General features: G+C 42.4%; 1 protein-coding gene across 15 annotated transcripts in view; it reads left to right on the top strand.

Annotated features, from left to right (window-relative positions):
• The window catches only part of NTM (neurotrimin), a 969,816-nt gene that overhangs the window by 932,100 nt on the left and 21,736 nt on the right, over positions 1–15,980 (top strand). For all 15 annotated transcript variants that reach the window (XM_012495988.2, XM_012495986.2, XM_030829620.1 and 12 more), the window contains 2 exons: positions 9,814–9,948; positions 12,229–12,349. In XM_012495988.2, coding sequence (XP_012351442.1) covers positions 9,814–9,948; positions 12,229–12,349 — 256 coding nt within the window. The remainder of the gene's footprint in view (positions 1–9,813; positions 9,949–12,228; positions 12,350–15,980) is intronic.

Raw genomic sequence — 15,980 nt, 5'->3', positions numbered from 1 at the left:
TCTCTTCTTAAGGAAAACACACACCAATGCATGTACGCATAATATTATTTCCTGGTGTTCAAAACCCCTGGGGTTACAGTTCCACAGTTCTCAGATTCAGGACCCCTGCCCTACAAAAATGTATTGATGGCTAGAACATAGGCTGCCCTACTTCTCAAGGCTGTTGGGATCCCGGTGGTGAAGGTGTGATCCTGAGCACAGTGGCGTCAGGAGAACCTTAACCCTTTAGGAGCCTCTGAAGTCAATAGAATTCCCTTAAATTAATCTGGGTGAGGAATTGAAAGCAATTAACTCCTTCAGAGTTATCAGCACTCAGTACTGGCTTGTATCTCCAGTGATTTAGAAAAAGGGAAAGCAAACAGCCAAGATACTGAGGCAATATGACACTGCGGAGGGCTATATTTATCCCCTATCAATGTCTTTCAGATCAAATTGGCTGAGTTTACAAATCAAAAGCTGATTTTTTTATTTTTATTTTTTTAGCAGCCATCAGCTGCACTACTGCAAATACACAGTTCCCAGACATCAAGCTGCAAACTCTAAACACCCAGCTGTGTGCTTTCTGACTTTGATATCATCACGCGTAATAGCGGGTCTGCATGCAAATTTGAGCTGACAGGCCTCCTGAGAAGGCTTACAGCAGAAGAGCACCCAACTCCAGGGCCAGCCCAGCTTCTGAAGCCACATCTGCAAAGAAAGCACATGTCATGTTGTTATGGGAAGGGATCGCCCTCAGAAATGCATAGGGCCTGGCTCTGTGGAGTACAAAGGGTTCACTTTCTTATAATTACACTTTAAGTTGCAGCTTCTCTTTAATATGAAGCTAATTATTATTCCCAGAAGATTTCCCTATCAATCAGAAAACATTAAGGGAATTTTTTCTGCCTATCTATAAAATGTTACAGTTGATATATGCATAGCCATGCCTATTCAACCATATACATATATTCAGTTCCAACTATCAAATGAGTTCTTAATATATGTCAGGATCTATGATAAATGTTTTGTTGATATCGATAGACACACGTGTGTATACACACACACACGAAATTTACAGTTGGCACCAGTTTGTCTAATATTTTTATTGAATCTATATTTATTGCTTTATGAAAGAATCTGGTTAATAAATTAATTTAAAAACTATTCATGGCCAGGCACGGTGGCTCACGCCTGTAATCCCAGAACTTTGGGAGGCCAAGAAGGGTGGATCATGACGTCAGGAGATCAAGACCATCCTGGCTAACACAATGAAATCCCATCTCTACTGAAAATACAAAAAAATTAGCTGGGCGTGGTGGCAGGCGCCTGTGGTCCCAGCTACTCAGGAGGCTGAGGCAGGAGAATATCGTGAATCCAGGAGGTGGAGCTTGCAGTGAGCCCAGATCATGCCACTGCACTCCAGCTGGGTGACAGAGCGAGACTCTGTCTCAAATAAAACAAAAGAAAACAAAAAATACGATTCATTTGCATTTCTAGCTTATGCAAAGGGTATAGTGAACATGGAAGTTGTTTGAGGAATGGAACATGGTGCAAAAGAAGGTATGGCAAGGTGGAGGAGCTCAGGAAGAAGCAGTTTCTGTGTATCCAACAGAAAGGATATCCTGAGAGAAAGGAGGAGATAAGTTTCCCAGGTATAAAAGAAGTTCAAGTGAAGTAAATAGGAATCTGAGCTGACAGAGGCAATGTCATGGGGATGTTGCCATATGCATACTCTACAACTTCTGCACAGCTCACAAGCGGCTAGCGTGGGCCTATTTGAGAATGCTTTCTCTTATATGATGGGAACCACCTATTTAGAACAATTCAGCTGTCCCATTTCCCAGAGCTGGTCTCTATGTTTGTTGTCAACTGTGTGAGGCCTGTACTGCAGTGTTACAACAGGCAAACATAGGTTTGAGCCCTTTGGAACTTTTCCTATGAAACATCTTTTAAATTTGCCCGTTTTTGGCAAGATCATCAGATTCTCTTTTCTGCCAGCCGTGCTACCTGTATCCAAAGAAAATGTCAAGGAACTATGTGTAATATATATGTACGTATATTACATATATATGTAGATATAAAATATATTTATATCCTTTTATTTTTAGTTCTGAAACCAGAGACATTTTTTAAGCTCTCAGCAGTTCTTACCTGGGCTATGCAGCTATACCTGCTTTTTTAAAAGAAATGATGATGAGAAATTATATTTCTTATCAGTCACAAACTGTTTTAAGTCAAGAAAGTAGAGTTTTCTAGTTAAAGGATCTGTGGTGAATCCTTTGTAAGATTTATTATTATTAAGTTCCTACTGGCAAAGCAGAGGTCTGATTATTATTTCATTTCTGAGTTGAGATGTTCTTGTATCAAGGATCATGTGTATTAACATGTGCTAAAGCCTAATTAGGGTTGCAGTAAAAATAAAGATCGTGATAGCTACGATTTCCTGAGAGCTTCCTATATGCTAAGTGCTTTACCCATATTTAGTCATTTAATGCTCACAATAATACTATAAGGTAATCTTATGTTCTCCATTTTATAGAAGAGGAATCTGAAATGCACAGAACTGAACTGTCAGATAGTACCGTCTATAGGGCTCGAGTGCAGAAATACTAGAGCTCATCAGTGCCCCACAGTGCAGCCAGGGGAAGTGGTGCTTACAGCTGCTATCAACTCTTCAACCATTGCTCCAGCCTCATATCAGGCCCACAGAAGCTATCCTATGTAGATCATTCGACATGAATGTCACATTGTGGAAACACTTTTTAACACTGATGGTTTCATCCTGTTGCAGCAGATATTGCTGTGTGGATTATGTGCCCAGCCTTGTCTAGCTTAGCAGCACAGGATTGCATTGATTCCATATTACTGTGCCTCTCAGCACCCATCTGCCTGCCTGGGACCCTCACTTTACCTCAGAACTGGCTCTGGTATTTCTTGGAGTCCCTGTTACGTGCTTAAATACAAGTCTTCTTGTACCACCCCCTTTGACAGTCCCTTACATGGCCTCTGCTGCCAATTGGAGTGGGGCTGTTTTTGAGCCTTATTGGTCTGTGCTTTCCAGCTCCCAGGACTGCACTGAGTCCTCAGGGGGCCTGGTGTGAAGAAGGCCTTCCCCAGTTCATCAGCAGGCCTTGACACCAGAACTCACGGTGGCACCATACACCTCTGTATTAGTCTGTTCTCACACTGCTATAAGGACATACCCAAGACTGGGTAATTTATAAAGAAAAGAGGTTTAATTGACTCACAGTTCCTCGGGGCTGGGGAGGCCTCAGGAAACTTACAAATCGGGGCTGAAGGGGAAACAAACACGTCCTTCTTCACATAGCAGCAGGAAGAAGAATGAGTGCCCAGCGAAGTGGGAAGCTCCTTATAAAACCATCAGATCTTGTGAGAACTAACTCACTATCATGAGAACGGGATGGGGGAAACTGCTCCCATGATTCAGTTGTCATCTCCACCTGGTCCCTCCCATGACATGTGGGGATTATGGGAACTACAATGCAAGATGAGATTTGAGTAGGGACACAGCCAAACCTCTAAAGTCTTTCATGAAAACAGCTTCTTTCCTTTCTGGCCAAGCCCACTTTCTTCATCAGACCTCAAAATTAGTTCCTGGGGCTTGCACGTGTTGGTATTGAGGAAGATGAGTCTCGCCTCTGTCTGTCTTATCTCCCAGCATCTGAGCAAAACCATGCCTTCATCCAGTCAAAACAGAAAACCTTGAATGTTCATCAGCCATCATAATGGCACTGGGGGAATACAACTGTCCTTGGGTTTAACAGGAACACCTGATGCAACCTGAGACAGTGGAGAGAGCAGTGGCTGCAGAACTGGTGCAAGACTGGAATGTCGCTGCTAATCATGAGATATGGGCTAAATTTTAAAAATGATTCCTTCCAACTCTCCAATTCTGGGATTCTATGTTCTGTATCTTTTTCAATTTCTGACATCCAAAGATTTTATCTCAGCTGGTATATGTGCCATAAAAATATTAAGCAAGGAGGCAGCTGTGTCCTCTCCTCTCCAGTAGCTACAGCTGTACTCCTGACAAGCTTATTCTTGGGTATGATAAAAATGATCACTGTGGGTATTATTATTTTCAGTTATAAAGATTTTTAATGCCCAATCTATGAAGTCAGAAATGTGGATTTTCTTTTCCAAAGGGATGTTATGCACACAAGACAGTCTCTGTCATTCGATTAGTTGTAAATGCAGAGCTCAGCACTTTGGACAACACCAAACCCCTGTGGGGATTTGGGGGCAGGTGTGATCACATATCCAGCTTGCCTCATTTCCCTGCTTTGCTTGTCGTATTTCACTTAATGAAATAGCTGTATTTCCAAAAAGTTGGCTGTGAAACAAATTTCTGTTAGATAAATCATACTTCTTCATTGATCTACACTTTTAAATTCAGGATGCCTTCTCCTGAGGAAATAATTGGCCCCAAAACTAAATATAAATTATACTAAACACTTGATAAACCTTTTAAAATCACATGTTTAAAGAACATCTTTTCTGTTAGAACACTAATAGTGATGATATTTCCTAAAGTCAGGAAATACAATTATGCTAAGAACTATGACTGTAAATAGTGTTGTTTTGGGAATGGAGCCACAGGAGGGTTAGGTGAGCAACAAGGGGTCTCTGACTTTTTTTTTCATTGAATTCAATGTGTTGTTCTGGGTCTGTCAGCCAGAAGTTAGTCAATAAGAAGTTGACAAATTTTAAAATTACGTAAACTGGTTTCCTAGCTGCCTTGAGAGCCAGAGATGTCCAGGACCTGGTTCCTGCTGTCAAAGGCCTTCAATCGCATTGGAAAAAGAAGCCTCCTGTGTGCAGCACAAGACAGCTACTCAAAAACTCGATTGCAGTTGCAGGAGCAGTGGATTGGACATCAGGAGACCTGGTGTGCTCCATCAGTGACCAGATGTGTACCCACAGACTCCTCTAAGCCTCAGTTTCCCACAAGAAAAATATGAGGCTTGAGCAAAATCACTAGTTCCCAAACTTGCCTATTCATGAGAATTTCCTAGTAAGATTATGCAAGCACCTCATCCCGGGAGATTCTGGTTTAGTGGGTATGAGTGGGACCTAGAATTCTATATTTTAAGCAACTACTCTAGTGAATTCTACTGCAGACAGACTATGTACTAGCAGAGCAACTATGGAATTGTATAACCATTCATGTCCCTTTAAGCTCTTTAATTCTCTTATGATTTTAAAGACTAGATGAACTGAATGTGCAACAATAGTGCAGAACAGCCAGAGGCACCAAGAGTTAGGAGACAAAAGGGAATGTATTAGTGTCCCGGGGCTACTGTGACAAGGCACAAGAAACTGGGTGCTTTAGAACAAGAAAACTGTACAGTGCTGGAGGCTAGAAGTCAAAATCAAGTGATTGGTTGGTCCATGCTCTCTCTGACAGTGACAGGGGAGAACCCTTTCTCGCCTCTCCTAGTTTCTGGTATGCACCGGCAATTCCTGGCGTTCCTTGGCTCATAGAAGCATCACTCCTATCACATGGTCATCTTCACCCTGTGTGTCTCCACACTACCCTTTCTCTGTGCGTGTCTGCCCGAATCCCTTTTTATAAGGACACCAGTCATGTTAGATTAGGGTCTACCGTAATACCTCATTTTAACTTAATTACCTTTGTAAAGACCTATTTCCAAATACAGTCACACTCTGAGGTACTGATACTTAGGATCTCAACATACCTTTTTTGGGAGTACACAATTGAACCCATAATAGGGTGTTTGTAAGGAAGAGTTAAAATTTGAAAGAAAGTCGGTATTTGCTTAGATAGACCAAAAGGGCACAGCTTTCTAGGTGACAAAAAAAAAAAAAAAAAAAAAAAAAAGCAGTCTGTGAAGAACAAATCATCATGTTGGTCCAGGATGAGAACTAGCATGACCTGGCAGGAGAGCTGCAGCAGTGATAGTGGTGGTGTGGTATACCAGTTATTTAGACTAAGTTCTACAGAGAGCTTCTCCTGGGCCCTTCAGTATCCCCACTGCACTCCACATGTTGTCTTTCACAGCAACCCTAGAAGTAGGTAACGTTATTCTGATTGTGCAGATGAAGATACGGTGGTACAGGGGAGTTAGGTGACCTAACCCATCATGAAGCTAGAGGGTAGAGAATTGGCTTTTTCTGATCCCAAACTTTTGCCTCTTAGGACGATGATCTGTTGCCTTCTTCATAGCACTCACGCAAAATAAACTTGGGTGAATAGATCAGGGCTACTTTATGGAGGGCTTTGATAATAAGGGAGTAGAGTTTGTGTTTGATGTGACAGAAAAATAAGGAGCCATTTCTAGTGTCTGAAGAAGTGGACCATGATGAAGGGGATATTTCAGGAAGATGAGTGTGTTATTTCCACCCGAGGATGCATTTTCTTTACAGAAAGAAAAAGCAGACTTATAATGAGAAGCTGTTGACCATGAAGAGTTTCTTTTCATAGGGTTTCATCAAGTGGTTTGCCTCTTCCCCACTGATGTCTCTTAACCAAGAATATCCTTCAGCACTTTAAAAACTATGCTTGCTTGCTTTTTTTTTTTTTTTACCCAATATGCTTTGTAAGTTCCTCACACTAGTGATAAAGCACTGATCACTTCACAGCCACAGCACAAATGCTTTTAAACGAAACTTTTCCTTGATTTATTAACTCTAGAAACTCAGATTTCAGTTTAGTGTTTTTGGGGGCTTGTTTGTTTGAGGCATCTCCTTCAGGAACCTGATTTTGGGTGGTTCAAAGTTTAAACTGACCAACTTTCTCTCTGGTTTTGCCATATATGCCTCTAGCAGAGAAAAAGGTGGGTGAGAAGAAAAGTGAGCATAATGACAATGAAAGCTGAAATTTATTAAGCATATTACTATGTACAAGTCACTTTTTACATGCCTTACCCAACTTAATCAAAAAGTGTACATGTAATAACTGGTGAGCAATGAAGTCATCGTGGTTTCTCTATGATTGCACATTTGGTCCTGGGAACATAGGAAGGTGGGATTAAGCCTCTCTGTTCCTACAGGATGACTTGAGGCAAAATCTCCTTTCTCTGGAATTAGAAATTTGGATCAGTAGAGACCATATGCCTTCCCCAAAACTTGAGCTATCCAACGTCCTTTCCTACACAAGATCACCTGACATAAATATACAAAACTACACATAAATTAATGTGGCACCCATGTCCCCACAGAAAACTGATGAGTTCTCGATTTTGACTGCCTTAATCTTTGTGTAACTGCATTTCAGTCCAGGACTGTCGTGCCCCCAACAGGCCTTTCCATTTGGATGTCCGTGACAAGTTGGACCCTGCACATCTCGCTGTGGCCACAAAAGAGCATATTTGAATTATGGAATTGAAACAGATGCATGAACTTTAGCTGGAGAACACAAGAGATCCAGAGAACCTCTGTCTTTTTGTTTGTTTCCCCGCTTTGGTGATGTAATACACAGCTTCCCAGGAGACCTGAGGTCCTACCAGTCCCTGCTCCGACCCTGGAGCTCAATCCAGAAACAGCTGTCCAGAGCTAATTTATTTCCTAATGCTGCGGCACTGTTAATTTATAAATTACACTGGTAATTCGAGCTATTATTAATTTCAGATGGTGTAGGGCAAGCCTAATTAAAATATGACACCAATTGCCACACATATGTACCAAGGACTACCATTTAAAATTAATGGGAATATTAAGTGTGACACTGGTCTCCGAGATGCTTGGCACAGTAATTATAGCATTCTGGCAGGGGAAGATCTGACAAATGTAAGCCCGTGGTTGGTAGCAAATAAGCAAGGACAACACAAGAGGAATGACAGATTCTTCATTTAAAGCTCTTCTCAATTCTTCCACCCATCCTCAAATCAAGGTTAGTACCTTTCCCCTAAAGATGCTTATCAAACAATATTAATAAAGGCTACTGAGACCATTAGAAGTGTCTTACTGGTAGGAACCGTGAGTCTATTTGGGTTAATGTTGTTTGTCCTCTTCATATCCTGGTCTTTTTGGCCGTGTTTTCTACTTATGAACAGATTCCTTCTTTGTCTTGTGAATTTAATGTCTCTTTCTTGTTTGTTGTAATGGACATAGGCTGTTCTTTTCCTCTTCTGTACGTAACAGAGGCAAGAAACTTTCTGTACATACATAGTGTAGTTTGCACACGGCATGAAGATGTATGAGGTGAGGCCCCAGTTGGGCCTACTGCTGGGCAGTGGCACAGACTTATCATGGCCAAAGAGTGCTGATCAAATGGAACAAGGCAGTGGCCCTTGTTCACAAGACCATGGTCTTATTGTTGTTGCTGTTGTTATTGTTATTGTGGTTATCTTGACAAAACAGTGACTTCAACACTGTCATGGAACACATACAATCATCCCTTACATACCGCACACATCATCCCTTGTTGTATCGGTTTTTTACAGCCACTGTTTTCATGCTCTGGGCCAGCAGAAACATGTGTCATTACAGAAGGGTTTTATGACCTGGAGAGAAATGTTCCTTTGTGCCCTTTCTTGGGCCACTCATGTTAATACAGTTCTACACCCCCTGAAGCTGTGCCTCCAGCCAGATTACAGGATTAATAACTAAATCAACAGGTGGGCAGCACACGAGAGTTTCGGAGTGCTTTCGCATGTGAGTGTGTACATATGTATGTAGGCATGTTCATGTGTTAGTCTAAATAGCCCTGTGTGACCCTGTGAGGTATTAGGATTGTATGTATATTACGTTTGGGAAAATGCTTCTCAATTGCTAGGGACAGTCTTAACTTATGCCTGTTGTCTGCTAATAATCATTAATTACTAGCACCTCGTTTCCTTTTAAAGGTATCCAGCTTTAGGATGCTATCTTTCTAATTACCCTCATTTAAGAGATAAGGGAGGATAACTTGGGATGTAAGCCCAACTTTTGTTTTTCATTGTCTTTTGGCAAGGAAGCTAAGGCTCAGGTGCCTCGGGGTGAGAACTGTAAAATCTCCTCTAGCCTTAAATATCTTGGTCTTTCCTTAAATATCTTGGTCTTTCAATAACTGAGTGCTCATGGCCAGATGTCAGGCACAGAGTCTGGTATGTGAAGCGTTGTTATTATTACTCATAATTTTTCACTAAAGACAATGAGTCCCGCAATGATTAGGGGACTGAGTGGATTTGCAGCCATGTCGCCTGATGAATTTCTGACATGCTTACAGTTAGGCATCAAGTGTGGAGTCCCATTGCTGGTCTGTCTTTAGGATTTGTACCTAGGAGCTCTAGCAGATCGAAGTTTAACACATTGATTTCTGCCTATCCAATTAATTATCTGAGTCAAAAAACAGAAAGTTAAATTTATTATGTTAGTGTTTCTGCTACCTTTGTGGTGCATGTGTGTGCCTGTGTGTGTGTGTAGCTGCTGGTGTGGCATTTTTAATTAATTTATGCTCAAGGATACAGTCATAAACTTTATATTCAAGGCTCAGTCTAAGTGATACCTTGAGATCAGAAAGAGTTAAGGTGCCTAACTCAGATCCCAGAGCACAACTGCTTGGTAAGATACAGGCAGTGTAAATGTCAAAATTATTAATCACTTATTGGGACCAGTAATTCTCTAGGCACTGTGCTTTGTTCAGTTAGGAACACAAACATTTCAGCTGTTCCACTGGGGAGCCAAGGAAAAGTTGGTGGTGCAGAGGTGTAGAAGAGACGGAGGAGGGATGATCCGCACAGTTCCTCAGAATCTGAACTTACAAGTGGCAAATTATCTGCATACATAACCATTTTATACTTTGTTCTCTAAGTGAACATGTTTGGTCTTTTTTTCCTTGTATTTCATTACATGTTACTGGTTTTCCTGCAGCGGTTGGTTTTGTGAGTGAAGACGAATACTTGGAAATTCAGGGCATCACCCGGGAGCAGTCAGGGGACTACGAGTGCAGTGCCTCCAATGACGTGGCCGCGCCCGTGGTACGGAGAGTAAAGGTCACCGTGAACTGTAAGTGTTCTCACCACCACCTGCCCTGCACGTGCATGAGGGTGGTCTGTTGTCACAGCCACCACCCAGGGCCCATTGGCACAGCCAGCTACTGACTTAGGGTGGGAAGAATGCAGCACCACTTTCCACACTCTGCTTTCAGGAGCAAACATTTCAAACTCTAGTTTTTGACACTTCAAGGTGTCACAGTGTCACGTTAAAAGAAAAAGCAGCAAAAGCAACTGAATATAATGCCAAACTTTATTTGCATGGCTGGGAGATCATTAAATGGCATTCAACTCATAATTTTTTAAACATGTCTTCAAATCCAAAATTTTCCCATAATTTACTCACACAATACAGTTGTGCTGGAGCCTCTCACTGTCTAGACCAGACATCTCCATAATGGGACAAGAAACCATGTGCTAGAGTGTATGAAGGGAGTTTAGAACTTCCATTTATGGTATGTTTATTATATCTCATTATTTTACAATTATAGATGTGCATGGTATACATACAAATAGCTATGATACAGATCTTAGAGGATGTAACAATAAATTTGCTTGTTACTAATAGAGATACAGAATCCAAAAAGTTTGGGAGGCCCTGTGTGGACCCCTCATTCTCCTTTCTCAGCCTTCCAGATTCTCTCTGACATCAATCCTACTTGAATTTCCTACCTCGTTTCACTCTTTTCCCTCTGGGTTCCTCATTACGTACCTTGACTTTTAGCTCCCTACAACTTTCTGGAGGTTTTCTCTGCTACGCACATTCCAGGAAGACTTATGAAGCAATAGAACTCAATAACTAAATCGGCAAACAAGATGACTTCCTTTCAAAACTTGGGTGTGGTGGAGTTAGGAGAAGGATACTGTATCTAGGAGAATATCCAATCTTTAAGATTTAGGTTTGTGTTACATTGTGAACCCAGTCAATATAAAGCAGTTTAAGAAGCAAGGCAATAGGTATAAAAATGCTGTCATTTTAAAAATCATATCACAAGTTTTTACAAAGGGACTTAAGAGGATTTACAGTTTATAAAGATGAACTTAAAACATAAAGAAACAGAAGCAAAGAAAAAATACACTTAGGAAAATGAGTGAAAGCTAGGAAAACCTCAGCACATGAAATATTACCACAAGACCGCTAGGTGCAGGTGCAGAATTTGGCTTAGCCTTGCTAAAGCAAAGAGGGAAACATCGCCTGCTTTAAGATTTATGTTGTCCATAAGATGAAAGCAAATTAGTTGCCTGGGAGAAACACTGCTTTTCATGGTGCTGAGACCTGGAGAAAATTCTCTTCAGGGTCTCCACAAATAGAGCCCTTGGAGAGAGTCAGCAACATCGTGTACAATATTTCTGCATTAAATAGAACAGCCAGTTTATTGTGGCTCTTTTTCATAATGCCCTGTAATATAAACTGGTAGAATGTGAAGGGTAGTTTGGTAAAGACTTCAAATGAATGCAAACCAAGTGCGTAGGCCTAGCTGGGTCACCTGCTCTGGCTTGATTCAGGGATCTGTTTTAGAATACCAAGAATGACTGATCTGTATATCCTTCAGGCGATTCTCCTTGAATATTATTTCTTGCAACTGAGCTTTTGATGGGAATTGAATAGTTCGAGGTTATATACTTTTGGCAAGAACCTGGTGTGTAGAAATTCTAGAAGGCTGATTAAAGGTGCTGACTGTCAACCCGTGGAGTGTAGGGTTGATGGCCTGGCATCATCCTATGAAAGTTAAAAAGTTTAAACAGAAAAATGCTTGGGTACATGGTCATTTCAACTCTGTACAGAGGAGAACAAAAGCAGTACATGAAAGGAAGACCCAGCTTTTTCTTAGAGCGGCATCAAAAAGGTTTTTATTCTCTGGTACAATTTATGTAGCGGTTTTACCTTCTAAGTAAGCAGAACCAGGGCAGAGAATGAGAAACAAAATCAACAAATGAAGCAGCCTTCTTCATTTTAAAATGCTATAGGTCAGGTGCAGTGCCCTGTAATCCCAGCACTTTTGGAGGCTGAGGTGAGCAGATCACCTGAGGTCAGGAGTTGGAGACCACCCCGGCCAACATGGTGAAACCCCATCTCTGCTAAAAATATAAAAATTAGCCAGGCATGGTGCCATGCACCTGTAATCCCAATTACTTGGGAAGCTGATGCAGGAGAATTGCTTGAACCTGGGAGGCAGAAGCTGCAGTGAGCCAAGATCATGCCATTGCATTCCAGCCTGGGCCACAAGAGCGAGACTTCATCTCAAAAAAAAAAAAAAAAAAAAAAGTGCTATGAGACATCTTCTTTTTGCAGATCCACCATACATTTCAGAAGCTAAGGGTACGGGTGTCCCTGTGGGACAAAAGGGGACACTGCAGTGTGAAGCCTCAGCAGTCCCCTCAGCAGAATTCCAGTGGTACAAGGATGACAAAAGGTAAAGCTTCCTTCTTTCCTATCCCACCCCCATCTCCAGAAGAAACTTTTCCAGGGTCCTGATTCCACATGGCTGCAAATGAATTCTATAAAATCCTCTTCTGAACTTATCTCTATAGGGGGCAAATGTGCAAAGAAGTCTTTTCTTAACATTAATGGATTTCAGCTACGTTTTTAATGTGACCATGTAGAATTATCACTGGCCAACCAACAGACCTGAAAGGTAACTTTTTTTAGGAAAGCAAAATCGCAAAGGAAAGGCCACTGGGAGCATTGTAAGGCCTGTGCATTTTTTATAGGCCAAGAACATAATGTGTTCTGCCTGAAGCTATTTTTGCCACATTCTCAGGCTTGCATGAAGGAGTTAGGAAGGCTCTCGGGGCCCTGGGAGTGGCTAAGAAGTCAGCTGCAGCTAGCAGGTCTCCCCTCCTGTTCCAGACACTATCAGTAGCGGCGTATAAGAGTCCATGACCCAATTTAGCCCTCCCTTTGTGCCCAGGTTGTTCTTTTACTGTAGGAGAAAAGAAAAGGGACTATTCCCTTCCTTCCCGTTGTCACGGCGTCCTCGGGATATTTGTTGTGAGTCACTGAAGATGATCATTTCCAGGCGTTGTCAAATGGCATATCAGTGCAGGGATCAGTAGCTCAGTGCAGCCAGGCACCATGGCAGTTGCTGTTATCAAAGAGCCATTTTAAGGCGGATGAACAATGGAAAATGGGCAAGAGCTGCCTATGTTCAGAACATTTTCATTTAAAAAGAGGTGGTGGTATAGGGGATGCGAGAGAGTCCTGAGGTGTACGTGGGGTGGAGTAAGAGCAAGGAGTGAGGGAGGCCAGGAAGCTGAGAAGGAAAAACAATGAAGAGGGCATTCTGCGAAGGAGAGCAGCATGAGAAACCGCAGGCCAGGAGCAAGTGAATGGCTGCCCACGCTGTGTGCACATCTTCAGCCGGCCTTGGCGTTCTTTCCTTATAAGGTCAGTCGGACACCAAAAGCTCTTTCCAGTCTCTAGATTGAAAATTGAATTTTGTTTAGAACCATGTCAATCAGTTTTAAGATTCACTGGGTTTCATCATAATCCTCCCAAATGAAAAGCAGTGTTTGGTTTTTTTAAAAAAAATTTTAAAGACACATTCTGGCAGCTTCTAGTGAGATGTATTATATTCATCTAGCCCATTTTACAGATGAAAGAACTAAGACACAAAGAGGAAAACAAACTCATGAAGGAAAACAAACAAGAAATAGAGCTGGCTTTCCCCTTCTTCCAAGAAAGAATCATCAAGCAGAATAGAGTGCGTTTTCCTGATAAATATGGTTACCTTACTTAGAAATTCTCTTTCACTTATGCATTCCCTCTTCGACCTTCTTATTGTACTAAGAAGTAAACTGAGGCATAAAAATTAATTATCGAACCAAACCAAACCAAAAACCTATTGAGCTATGGGGTCAGTTCCCAAATCTTCAATTGCCTAGGTCTTAATGAAAAGTCATCAGCTGCATCCTATTATTCCAGTTCTTTATTGGAGAAAAATAGAAAAAAAAATATGTAGAGGAAAGCAAAATCTTGGAGGAAAATAAAGCAAAAGTGGCCAATGGCAAGTAAAAGGATGAAAGAAGTCTCTTCTGTGCAGCATCTGTGGTCACAATAGGGACAGCTGTCCCTGCCACCATTCACCCAGGAGGACAGAGCAGGCTGGCAGGGCCAGGGATGGTCTTCAGAGGCCCCTGGCTCAGGCAGCTTTGTTTCTGCCTTTCAGTTCTTCTGATAGCCTCTCCTTTTCATTTAGTTTAGTTAGTTTTCCCTTTGCTGCACATATATTTATTTATTTCCAGGGTGCTAGCATAAGACAGGGCTGTCTTTCCTCCTGGCACCCAGCTCAGCTGCAGCATCCCTGCCTCTGAGGTCCTGGGTCACAGCAAGTTGGGTCTGCCAGGTAGGTCTCCCAAGGCATATTGTGTCTGCCTTGGGAGAAGGCCAGCTGTAGCCCATCTCCCATTTTCAGTGAGATAAGCAGACTTCCAAGGCAGATTAAAGGAAATTGTGTGGTGAGGACAGGCAGTTTTCTCAAGAGTTAGGTGAGAAGTCTTTTGGCCACATGCTAAAATGACTCAACTGCACGCTATTGTGTGTGTTACCAACAAAGGAAGAGGAATGGAATACTATACCTACGGAAGGCCACCCATCCAACAGGGGCATTGACCAGTGAAACGCCCACAGCTTTCATAAGAAACTGAGGCCTGGAAGCAGTGTGGGATGGAGGGGAGGTGTACCTGCACAGCATGTCCTCCTAGGAGCTGCAAAGCCTGCAAAGCACTGCTGGCCCCCTGTGCTGTATTTAGCTAAAGACATTTCAGAGCTGTCAAGCAGGAGCCTACTTTCGGTTAAGTCTCTTCCCCACTGCAGAGCTGAAATCTCATTCACAGTTTGGTTATGATGGGAAAGCTTCCTCCCCATGGTGGAGGAATGGTGGCAAAATGGCCAGTGGGATCAATCAGCCTGACTTGCTCCCAGAATCCTCCTGGTGAGTGGTATGGACAGCACCCTCTAGAGGATCAATATGTACATAACAAGCTGGAAAGGTAAAAGTGGCCTCTGGCTGCACAGCCAGATGCCTCATTCCATTTGGACAGTGCTAGCATTTTAATGAAGTCGTGGACTCAGGCCAGTTCATTGCCCCTAGCTTTTGGAGAGGAAGGCTCCCAGAGGAACATCTACATAATGAAAAGCAAGGCAAGTCTGTCCACCCTATCTTCTGACTTCCCTGGAGGCAGATGTTGGGTGAGAACTCCAGCCAGACCCTGCCTCTCTTTTCTGATCAAGGTTACTGTAAGTTGCAGGAGTGGAGAAAATTATTCTGTAATCCCACAGAGACAGGTCTTCAGATAATGACAAAGCAGCTGCCCTCTATGCCAAAAACATACTGTAACCCAGGGATGGGCAAGAGTCATCTATGTCTAACTCCATAGAAATGCATTATACTGATGCCACTGTGCGGTCCACAAAGCATTTCCTCATCATTGTCTCAGTGGCCTTCACTTTCTTTTTCTTCCTTGAGTACTGTTTTTCTCAATAGCACCCATTTGCCCCAAAGCATGTCCCCTGAATCTGTTCCAGTATGCTCCCACCATGACATTGTCTGCTTGCTACAAGTTGTGCTCCAGCCAGGCCCTAAACAGGAAACAGTTTTGTGTCCATATTCCTTGAGCTCCCTCATTAAGAAGGGATTTTTGCCTCAAGAGTATTCATCTTTCCCATAGCACAGAATCAGCTTCAGGGCAAGGATTACAAATTGTTTCAGGGAAAGTAAAATGTTGGCCTAAAGCTCATTCTAAGAAATGGACATTTCAGAATCTTGCAAAGGAAAGTAGGTGGTGTCCATGATTGCCATAGGAATTGCTGTTAACAACTTCCTAAGAAGGAGGACACGTGCCTACTGACTCCAATAGCAGCTTTCTCCTTACCCTTTTATCTGCCTGGTAATAGAATCCATGGTCCTAATAATCATACCTCACTTCCCCCAACTAACTCCCCGTGGCATTTCTTTAGTGGACCCTAGACCAATGCAAGTCCTCCTGGCTTACTGGGCTGCCATTGTGGAGCTCAGGGAGACTGTCCTGGCTCTAAAGGGACAT

Source organism: Nomascus leucogenys, chromosome 15, assembly GCF_006542625.1.
Source record: "Nomascus leucogenys isolate Asia chromosome 15, Asia_NLE_v1, whole genome shotgun sequence".
In the NCBI taxonomy this organism is placed as follows: Eukaryota; Metazoa; Chordata; class Mammalia; order Primates; family Hylobatidae; genus Nomascus; species Nomascus leucogenys.
This window is presented reverse-complemented; position numbering and strand designations above follow the sequence as displayed.